Raw genomic sequence first — 11,320 nt, forward strand, 5'->3', positions numbered from 1 at the left:
TGGGAGGAGAGTGGACAGGACCTGACCCACTGTGAGGGCTGGGGGCTCTTAGCCCAACTCCAGGGCGAACCCGGGGATAGATGTTCAGTCCTCGGGTTGTTCCAGTAGAGGGAAACACGTACTCCTAGGGACCCCTTTCCACATTCAGTGTCAACACTTGGATCTCCTCCGAGGAGACAAAAATGAAGAGGTGCCCAGTTTCTACATTAAAGTTTACTTTGTACCAGAATGAAGGACAAACTTGCTCTAATGAAAAACAGCTGACTGAGGAGAGTGTAGGGCTGGCAACCCTAGTGCCCTGTGTGGGACCCGGACCCACACGGGCTGAGCCCGTCCTTCAGGTGGGGACCTGGGCACAGGGAAGGCAGTGCAGTCCGAGTGTCAGAGCTCACCATCACAAGCTGGGTGGAAAGTCAAATGGCAGCCAGGCAGCTATCCCTGACAGATGGCCCTGCATGTCAGCACAGCTCACAGCCACCTGCACGCTGTCCTGCAGCATGGGGTCTGTTCAGACATGGGTGGTGATTCCCATGTCCCCACTGGTACAGGGGCAGCCATCACCCTATTTGTCGCACCCAGTGACCTGGAACACAAAGAAGTTACCTAAACACCTGGCTGGCCGCAGACCTTGGCCTGGGCTCCAACTGTGCTCTAAAGCTGCTGCCGCAGAGCCCTTACGATGACAAGGCTGCCTGGGGCCTCGATGAAGCAGCAAGTCCAGGTGTGCCACCCCTTACTCTTGGGCAGCAGCTCTTTACAGTGTAAACAAAACGGGAAATGAAGACTACAGGTCGAATCCTATAGGACGACTTCCAAAAGTCCTCAGGGGCTGTCAGCCAGAGCCAGGAGGACCCCCGCCCCTGCACAGGCTGCCCGGGGTAGTGGGACGACTGCCCTTCAGGGGCTCCGTGCTACACGGGACGTGACCCTCCTGTCAAGGCGGCAGCCACATGTCGGGAAACTGCATTTTATCGCTTCTCATGCCTATGGGATGGAAAACTACAGCTGCCAGGCACTGTTTTTTGGTTCTACCCTCGGTCAGAGGCTCTCACACTGACGACTCCTAAGCTCTACCCGTGTGGGCTCCATGCCACGCGGGCACAGCACTGCAGCCCCTGGAGCTGCAGCGCTCCGCCTCCACCCCAGCCTGAGTGGTGGGGGCCACTCCACGTGGGGGAAAAGGCCACTACAGAGGTGAGGGGGCGCAGGCTGCTGGGACGTGTCCCTGCCCTGCAGCTGTGAGCATGCTCAGCGTCACTGCCTGCATCTGAGGGGGGGCAGGAGGCTTTCACAGGCCTGGCAGCTGGTGCCCGCCATGACCGGGTCACGGGGCAGTGAAGAGGGTGGCCCCTCGGGGACCCTGCTCAGCAGTCTGTACCTTCCCAGTTTCCTGCTGGACAAGATCCTTCATCTCTTCCGTCCAGCCCAGCAGCTCCACCAGCCTCTCCACGCTGTGAACCAGGTCCCCCAGCTGGACCACATCCCTGCTGCGAGGACGCCAGGCCAAGGGCCCCACCATGTCCCGGTTCATGAGCAGTCTGGGCACTGAGCTCCGCACGGCCTCAGACAAACTGGCAAAAGGCTCCACCTGGAAAAATTGCCGAGACGTGAGGGGTGCACGTCCCCTTCCAAACCCTCAGGACACTGCGTGCTGGAGGCTGAGGCCTCAGAGGGACAGCGTACACTGACGGGGAGACCTTAGGTCACTGAAAAGCCACTTCATGTCCTCCAGGCTCCCAGCTCTGGCCGTTCCTGGATCCCACGTCTGGTGTGCCCCGGGCCCCGGGCCCCGGGCAGAGTGGACCGAACCTGCCCGCTAGGCTTGTCCGCCTCGGGAAATGAACCCCGTCCTCGCAGCTGCTCGGGGCACAGCCCTGGATCTCCCCGGGCTGCACCCCCAGGCTGCACCTTCACACACACCTGGCTCCATGGGCCTCTGCTGGCTTCACCTGGCCTCTGCCATGCCTCTGACTCGCCCTGCTGCCACGCGTGTCCCCCCCGAGTCTGTTCACGACACAGCACCCAGAGGGACAGGAGTCAAACCGCCTTCACTGCTGGCCCCTCACCTGCTCCGTGTGGTCTGGGCCGCTGTCTCCGGGTGTCTCCTGCCAGACACCCCCTACCTAACAGCGTCACCTCCTTCAGCTCAGCTCCAGTGTCACCTTCCTGACAAGGCACACGCAAACCAAGCATGCTGCCACCACCACAGCTCCCAGCCCTTCCAGTCTCCCTGTCCAGCTGTCCCCGTCGCGTGTCCCATCGCCCACGTGCTGTCACTTGCTGTGTGTGTCCAGAGCACAAGAATGACCTGCACACAGTGGGCAGACCTGTGGCCTCTGCGCAGGTCTTCTGGCCCTTCTGCCCACTACCCACGTCCAGTCAGGTACAGCCTGTCCCAGGGTCTTGTTTCTTGCCCTCACCACACTCTACGGATTTCCTGAGCTTCAGATGCAGACGAACTCGTCCAGCGGGCGTCTCAGGCAGACGCACATGCAGAACCGAGCTCAGCATCCTCCCTCCTCGGCTGGCAGACTGGGCCTCACGCCTCCCTCTCCTCACCATCTCAGTCACATCGCCTGACCGTACCCACATCTCTGCCTGTTGTACAAGCAGCCTCCTGGACGTGTGCTCGCTTCGATGGTGTCTCTAACCCTGTCTCTGACACCTACCATGTTTCCCTGAAAATAAGACCTAGCCTGACAATCAGCTCTAATGCATTTTTTGGAGCAAAAATTAATATAAGACCTGGTATTATATATATATTATATTATAAAGACCTAGTCTTATAGTAAAATAAGACCGGGTCTTATATTAATTTTTGCTCCAAAAGACACATTAGAGCTGGTAGTCTGGCTAGGTCTTATTTTCGGGGCAATAGGGTATATCCCTGGTCCCACCCCTTCAAGTTGATCACTGCTGCCAGCATGCAGCTGGTCTGACCTGAGAGGCCTGCCTCCCCCTTCACGGTGCCACTCCCCTTGCCGCCTCACTTCCCCACAGCAACAGCACCTCCAAAGCCAAGTGTCCCCCCTTCTCTCATCCCGCAACGCCTGTGTCCTTGCCAGCTGAATCCCCTCACCCTCCGGGGGAGGCCCGGGTGCCCGCAGCCCTCAGCCCCCTGACCCCGTGCCTGTCCTTGCAGCCTGCGCCCACTGCACGCACCCCCTGCCTCCCCGGCCTGCCCGCAAACCTGCAGGGAGGTCCCCAGGATGAGCAGCAGGTCTGTCATGGGGAAGTCAACCACATGCAGCAAGAACCTCTCGGGCAGCGACTCCCCAAAGAACACGATGTCGGGCTTCATGATGCCACCGCAGACTGGGCAGTAGGGAACCCGGTCCCCCAGCACATCAGCCTGGGGGGACACAGGACATGGGCCCGAGAAAGAGATCACAACCCACTGCAAAGGCAAAGGCAAACACTACCCCACCACCCACCCCCACAGCTGCGAGGGGGTGTGATCGCCGAGTGCATAACTCCGTAAGGAGGCAGCTCCAGCAGTTCTCGACATTCCACAACTGTCACGCAGCCCCCAGTTTGGGGAGGACTATATGCTTTATGGTCCCAACCTGTGACGTGCTGGAAAAGGCAAAACTAAGGGGACGGTGACAGCATCAGTGGTTGTCAGGGGCCGGGGGAAGGTGGGAATGGGGTGCACTGACTCATGGACAGTCTCCTTTCGAGGTGAAGTAGTGTTTTGAATTCGAAGCGGTGGCTGCACTGCTCTGTGGATGCACTAAATAAACGCCACTGACTTGTACACTGAGACGCTGAATTCCGTGTTAGGTGGATTTCACCTCAGTCAGAAACAAACGACAGGGTCCTGTGCCACATCGATGTTTCAGCGTCGACTAAGATTTTCAGCTCCATCCTTTCACACTTGGAGAAGCTCATCCTACAGAGGAGGCAGGGGGCCTAAAGGTGCCTCATCTCTGTGTCAGTTCACAGTGAAAATTACAAACATCCAAAAATACCCCACGACAGGTGATGGCTACTACATGTCGTATGTGCAGTTTCTAAAGCCTAGGCAGAGCTGCAGTTATCGACAAGGGAGCCAGGAACATTTGCTTAGGAACAAACCGAGTTGTAGAACCTTAAGCTTAATGATCCCATTACTGAAAAATAATTGTTTAACTCTGTGTGGATGTGGGTACGCAGATGTGTGTGTTCACACACACAGCGTTTTTCTAAGGCATGGAACGTACACCAAACTGTGAAAAGTGGACCACAGGAATTGGCTGAAGGGAGATTCATTTTTCCCTATGTATTTTTCTATGGCCTTAATTTTTTACAAGCATGTATCACATCTCTAATTTCAAAATAGAGGGAAGCATTTTCACACTGTTACCGTTCCCTTGTCTGTACGACAGTGCTTAGAAACAAGCACTTTTCCAGACTGCTCGTGCCGCGAAGCTTGCCAACTCACCCAGAAGTTCTCCCCTGGGGCTGTTCTTCGGCAGACGGTGCAGGTGGCAGAGGCAAAGGACCCGTGAGCTTCAACCAGCTTGGAGGCCGGGATGCCAGATGCTGCAAGTCAAACCAACACTGAGTGCTGCTGCTTTCAGGTGGACACACAACCCCAAACAGCACGCCTGGGCTTGTGAGGCCCCCAGGGGGAGTGACAGCCCTCCCTGGGGGCCGGATGGCCCTGCCTCCATCACCTACGGATGATAACCCCTGACCAGAAGCAGAGGGGTGACGGCTCCCAGAAGGAGGCAGGTCACAGCTAAAACAAGGCCTGTCAAAACAGCACAGCAAACATCTGGTGTAAGTCCAGATGCAATTTCATCCAATACCTAGGAAAGCATTTCCTATTCTACAGACACCAAGTAAAAGTGAGAAAATGATATAAATACATTTCCAGAAATTGGGGGAAACAGCCAAAAGATAACTGAAGGTATGTCACCACATATGAAAGTTATGCCAGCTCTGAAGAGCTGGGGCTAAGCAGCCCTGACCCCGGCAGAGGCAGCTGCCCTACGTCCACACACGCTACAGCCCACAGCCAGACGCCCCTGCCTTCCCACAGGGCTGCCCCATCTCCAGGAGAAGACTGTCCCCATGGGGGCCCCCCAGATGGAGAACGCTGGCAAGGAAGCACTTTCCTGGGAGGAGGGGCGGGGGGACTCTTTTCCACAGCACCGCACATGTGCAGCCTGGCCAAGCTGCGGGTTTGCCGGGTCGTCTGTCAGCACCTGTCAGTGTCACTGCATGTGCCGCTCGGAGATGCAGAGCCAGACCTCAGCACCCTGGGTCGCCTGTGTGGCACCATGCGATCACAGTGGCAGTCACACACTGACTTTACTAGTGTTAAGGACTTAGCAGTGACCTTTGTGTGACAATGACATCGCAGTCATGTATCAAAGTCTGTCTTCCAGAGCTACACACTGGTGTATTTATGGTAAGAGTGTAAGGTGAGGAACTTGCTTCAAAATCTTCTGCGATCAAATACGTGGTGATGGAAGGAGAACTGACTCTGGGAGGTGAACACACACTGGGATTTAGAGATGATGTAATACAGAATTGTACACCTGAAATCTATGTAACTTCACTAACAATTGTCACCCCAATAAATTTAAAAAAAAAAAATCTGGGGATGAGAGAGAAGACAGAGGAGGACACAGATGATGACGTGAAGCTCATTACTTCTCTTTACTTCTGTGGGCTTGAAAACCTCACAACAAAATTTGTAAAAAATAAGTCGACGTGCAAAACTCGAAGCTGCTGCTGTCAGCCTGTCCCGCCCAGAACTCAGCCGGCAGGTCGCCGGCAGGCACACTGGTAAACGGTCCACCAGCGCAGTCCCGACAGGCCCCTCGGGCACCGAGTGACCCTGGGTCAGGAACAAGGCAGGGCTAGTTGGCTCAGAACCTGGCCAAGGATGGGGAAGCAGCCCGGGCTCCCGAGCTCCCTGCAGGCCGTGGAGCCACACAGTCTCACCTCTCTCGAGCCCGTCGATGTTCTGTGTGTACAGACGCAGAAGCTGCCCCTTGTCATGCAGCAGTCGCAGGAAGTAGTGAGTGACGTTGGGCCTGTGGTTCCCAGGGTACAGCTTCTTGGCCAGAGATAAGAATGGCTTGGGGTTGTACAAGAAGAAGGAGAGCTCAAAAATGGCCTCTGGGTAGGGGATGTCGTACTGCTGGAGGTTGCTGTAGCGGCCGCTGCCTGGTGACCTGCAGAGACAAGCCAAATGCTCTGAGCCCTTCAGAGGAGTCAAGCGAGAGCAGCGAGGGCAGCGTGGGGACCACAGGGCACCTGAAGTCGGGAATGCCGCTGGGCGTGCTGATGCCAGCCCCCACCATGACCACCACCCTCTGGCAGGCTCTGGCTCGGATCAACTCTGCTATGTCCTGCAGAGAAAGCTTCTCCTTCTTACTGCTGCCACCATTTCCAAGGATCCCGGAGACACCCGCAGAGAAAGCTATGGGCCTTCTGCCACCTGTAATATTGACAGAAAAAGGAGAGTGGCCAGGTAACCGATGACAACCACATTCAGGCTAGTCTCGAGAACGAGACTGTCTGCCTGCCCCCACCCCACCACTGAGAATGACCACACACTTACCTACGTTCCCCAAATGACCACCTTTCCCATCACAAATGACATGCGCTAAAACAGAAAGCAGTCTTAACTCAGAAATCCAGACTTATTTGGGAGGAAAAAACTCCCATTAACAGGAAATGTGAGAACACGGAAAGTATCATTTCCTAACCCTGTGACCAAGGGCACAGGCCGGAGCCAGGAGCTCCCTTTGTGGGCGCTGCAGAGCAGTACACACTGTCACACCTGGGACGTGACAAGTGTGCAGTGACATCTGATCAAAGTTAAATGTCTCAGGCTTTACCCCAAATATGATCAGGATGAAAAGCGGGTTCTAGAGACAATCTCGGAAAGAAACATCCACACCCGACAGGTAGAGGTTCACACTGCTGCAGATGTCCACGTTCGCAGCCAGTCTGGAGGCTGCTCAGATTGCAGCCACACAAACCACACGGCCAGGGAAAGGCGGTGGGAGACTGCAAGTCAGGGCGCTCGCCACAGAGTTCTAGGCTTCGCAGGTCACCTCCAGAAGCCAGGAGCTGAGACACTCACAACAAGGGTCACTGTCGAGGAGTATGAAGTGGTCCAACCCAGGAAGAGAGAACTCACACACTAACAAGCCACAGGCTTCAGTGAGGCTTCTGGAAAGTAATCGGAAGGAAACAAAGCAGCACAGGTAACACTAGGTCTGGAGCAGCACCTGCAAAGGTCCCACTAAAGTTCACTCACATGGGCCTGGAAGGGCCCCCCCGAGTTTCCCGTCTGCTCTCGGAAGGCACTACATGACGCCTTCACCTCCTGGCAGCATGCTGGCGACTCACCCAGAGTTCGGGACTGCCAGCCCACCGCACAGGGCACCCTCTCACATGCCAGGGGCTGCCCGCCACCACATCTGTTCTTTTGGGAGATGGTCCTTGTTAACTACCCCAGGACATCTGTGACTGTGGTACAGAGACCCCTCCACCCTGACAGGAAAAGAGATGCCACAAACTGAACCGATGACCCTCCCAAAATGATGAATGTAAAGTGAACACAGACAAAAAACAGGCCCCCGAGTGTTCCCTGAACTCACTTGCGATACGTGCAAGAAATGAGCCCCTGAATGGCCATCCTGAGGTACCTGTCAGGACAATTTGGACTCATCTTCTAGGAGAGTGACCCTAATGCTCTGTTTGCTCTGTGTCCTTTGTGTTCTTCTCTTGCTCCTTACAAAACCAACTATAAAAACTCTTCACAGACCGACCAACTTGACACCTAAAGCTCTGCTCCCCACAGCATGTCCCACTCCTGGGACAGCACCAAGGCCCACTTCTCCCTTCCTCCTCTCAGCCAGACAGGACTCCTGGTTCCTGTGGGTACCCTCCACCTGGAAAAACATTTCTCCACCTCAGCATGTCCAAATCTCCCAGAGTCAAGGCCAGGGTCAAACACCTCCTCCTTCATGAGGCTCCTGCTGAACCCCCGTAAGAGTCACTTTCCCTCCTCTGCAAGGTGGCAAGACTGGCTCCCAGCTCCTTTTGGGGTCCCTCCTTCCCTCCGTGCATGGCTGCCTCTCTCACTCCTCTGGGGTCTGTGATGCTGCAGTCCAGGGACCCACTTACTACCCACAGTCCACGCGCACCCTTCTGCTGCCACACAAAGCGTCGTCTTGGTTTTCCAAAGCAGAGCTGTAAAGGGTGCATCCTGAGGAAGATGGCCGTGCCAGGGAAGGTGCATGAGCAGGAGCAGGGCCCTGGCCTGCTGCCTGTCTCAGGTCACTCCACACCGAGCCTCAGCTGCCAATGCCAAAAGTAAGGAACAGACAATCTCAAGTCTAGAGCTTGACCTCCCAGCAGCATGTACAGGACACACAGGTGGCAGGTGGCGTGCCCTCCGCCATGTCCTGCAGAGGCCACACACGCAGCTCTGAGCGGGAAGGTGGGCACCAAGGACTTTGCAGAGTACCTGCCACGGGAGCTCTTCTGAGCGCAAGCCCGTGACATCTGAAAGGGGCTTTCTGATGGGAACAGGTCAGCGGGGCAGGAAGCAAAGGCAACGCTCTGGCCTCAACCACAGCAATGGACTGAGCACCTCACACAGCATGAAAACATCCACTCACCGGAGCTCCTCCAAAGTGCAAGTGATTACGAGAAATACAGAAGGGACGAGGAGATCCTGTGATCGTGTGATTTGTAATGATGGGTTCTTGTCCCCAAAACCCAATTTCCTGAGACCAATGGGAGCATCTTTTGTTACAGTATTTGGTCTTTGCCTTCAGTTTATATTAATGAGGGGACTTTTGGAAATCCCCTAAGGATGGGGATTGGTTGCCAGGGGAATCAACTGTGATTACAGGGTTGCAGCCTCCCTAAAAAACCAAAAGGAGGGGGCTCAGAGAACTTCCAAGTTGGGAGCTAGAAAGAAAGCATCCCCGTGTCGGGCCCCAGGGCCCAAACTCCATGGGGACTAAGGCTCCTTTGTTAGGGACCCTTCCAGACCTTGGCCTGTGTATCTCTTCACCTGGCCGTTCATTCGTAGGCTTTAAAATCCTTTGTAATCAACTGGAAATCTCGTAAGTAAACTGGTTTCCTGAGTTTCGTGAGTCACTCTAGCAAATTAATCGAATCTGAGGAGGGGTCATGGGAACCTCTGATTTGTAGCCAGTGAATCAGAAGCAGAGGTGACAACCTGGGTTGGCATCTGAAGTGGGGGCAGTTTGTGGGACTGAGACTTGAACGGCAGGGGACATCTGGTCAGTGTCTGTGGAAAACTGGAGAACTGCTTGGTGGTGCCGGACAGAAGCCCACCTGTCATAGAGCTGATTACCACTGTGAGTGCGTACTGAGTGCAAGGTGTTTCTAGGACAGCTGACATACACTTCACCTCCACATAAATGTTTGTCACTGAAAAACACTCGCACAGAATTTTACCAAAATATAATTTTGGTCATATATATTCTAGAGTCAGAATTTTACCTGGAGTCTAGAATATACTCAAGAAGTGTGACTTACAGTCTACATGGTACATGGACCACGAGTTACTGGGCATTCAGGGACCCAGAGGAGCAAGCATGGGTGCTGCCTGAGGAAGGCAAAAGGGATGATTTCACACATAATCCCAACATCCGAACTCAAAGGGCAGAAACTCCACATGCAGAAAGCCCGGGCAAGCGGCCTGCCCCTCGCGGCCTGAGCCGCCTGTTTTGGGGAGAGTGGCAGCAAGGGTCTGCTTCATGGTAGTCAGCAGTCTCCTGAGCTGCACCTGGCGGCCCAGGTCACTGTCCCGTCACAACTCCCTGCAGGCTCTGATGCTGAAGCAGCTCCACAGAGGCAGCTATCTGTCCAGCCCCTGCTGCCCTCAACACCTAGAACAGTGTGAAAACAGAACAGGTAAAAGTTTCCTGGATGAGCAAAAGCCTCCTTCGTGTCACCTTATTAAACTTTTCACCAATACTTTTAGGAGCTGTATAAGATGGCATCAAGTGACTGTACCGTTTTCTCAAATATTCATCCAATATTGGGCATTTTAATTCGTTTCCTAACTACGGGCCTTAAGATTTTTCCACGTGTAGGCTCAGTTCCCAGACCAGGGTTCCAAAATACACAATTACTGTGTAGAAAACGCAGACAAATGCTGCTGGAGGCACCGGCAGCACAACCGTTATAGGGGACAATGAAAACGTATGTATCTTTAGGCCTAGGAGTTCCAGTGCTAGGAATTTATCCAAAAAGTGAGCTACCAACAAGGTAATTCACCATGGCATTATTTGTAATGACTGAAGAGTAGAAATTCTTTCAATAAGAGAATAAAGACATTATGAAATGGACATAGTGGAATGCTACAGTTCAGAACAGAAGGTTGAGAAAGCATTTGTGAAGTGGCAATAACTCCAGGACATCCTGTTCAGTACAAATGCCAGGTACAGAACAGACTCTAAGGGCGGGAAGTATCCGCAGTGACCCTTAAGTGCTGCTGGCACACGCCTCTGAGAGGTGCCCCCGAGAAGACACGACAAAGCGACGCTGCACAGGCCTCAGGGAGACCCTGGCGCCCTGCGAACCGACCTCCCCCGGAGCCCCGCCCCCACGCAGGGGAAGCCGGGCAGCCGCGCTCGCCCTCCCGGCGGGGGACACCCGCCACCTCGGCGGCCCGGCCCTGCCGCGCGCCCCGCCCCGCCCCGCGGCTGCTACCCGGATAAACCGAGGCAGGCGGGCCCAGGCCCGCTCACCTCCCGGGCCCCAGAGCCTGAGGGCGCGAACGGCAGGCCGACCCCACAGCGCCATGTTCGCCGCCGCCTGCTCACGGCGTCGTCCCCGAGGGTCACGTGCCAGCCCCGCCCCGCGCGTCCCGGGGGCGGTGGACGCCCGGCGGAGGCGGTGCCCGAGTCTGTGGAGCTCCCGCCTTCCGCCGGGGGCCTGGAGCCTGCATTCGGCCGTGCCGCGGCCCCAGCTTTGCTCGGGCGGTGTGGTGGTGACTCCCTGAGCGCTTACTAGGATGGGGTGCACGTTTACACTCACTTAGTCCTCGCGGGACACTACCAGGCAGGTACTATTATCATCGCACTTGAGAAACTGCGGGTCACAAAGGCCAAGGCCACACAGCCAGTCGGTGGGCTGGTCGACCCCAGGTGCCCGGACTCTTTTACGCCTCAGTGACACGGCCAGCGGCGCGGAAACCCGCACAAACCCGGGGACAATTTCGTCCAGAGCACACAGGCGCGATCACCCTGACAACCAGCGGGCGCCCAGGGCCGCCTACGGCGCTCCCGGCCTGCCCCGCGCGGCGCGATGCCGGAAGTGTACGCCG

At 55.7% G+C, this 11,320-nt stretch overlaps 1 protein-coding gene across 5 annotated transcripts; it reads right to left on the minus strand.

Moving 5' to 3' along the window:
* Positions 1-194: 194 nt before the first annotated feature.
* Positions 195-11,166, minus strand: SIRT3 (sirtuin 3). 5 transcript variants are annotated; one of them, XM_033119764.1, is made up of 8 exons: positions 11,032-11,157; positions 6,560-6,604; positions 6,253-6,436; positions 5,938-6,170; positions 4,424-4,524; positions 3,191-3,352; positions 1,379-1,588; positions 195-583 (listed from the first exon to the last, which is right to left on the minus strand). In XM_033119764.1, the coding sequence occupies exons 3-8, from the start codon at positions 6,297-6,299 to the stop codon at positions 563-565; spliced, it is 774 nt and encodes a 257-aa protein (XP_032975655.1). In that variant the 5' UTR covers positions 6,300-6,436; positions 6,560-6,604; positions 11,032-11,157; the 3' UTR covers positions 195-562. The 5 variants fall into 5 exon arrangements, with proteins under 5 accessions (XP_032975655.1, XP_032975651.1, XP_032975654.1 ...); XM_033119760.1 differs by lacking the exon at positions 11,032-11,157 and adding an exon at positions 10,743-10,850; XM_033119763.1 differs by lacking the exon at positions 6,560-6,604 and having other exon boundaries at positions 11,032-11,166.
* Positions 11,167-11,320: the final 154 nt, after the last annotated feature.

This window comes from Rhinolophus ferrumequinum, chromosome 11, assembly GCF_004115265.2.
Source record: "Rhinolophus ferrumequinum isolate MPI-CBG mRhiFer1 chromosome 11, mRhiFer1_v1.p, whole genome shotgun sequence".
NCBI lineage: Eukaryota > Metazoa > Chordata > Mammalia > Chiroptera > Rhinolophidae > Rhinolophus > Rhinolophus ferrumequinum.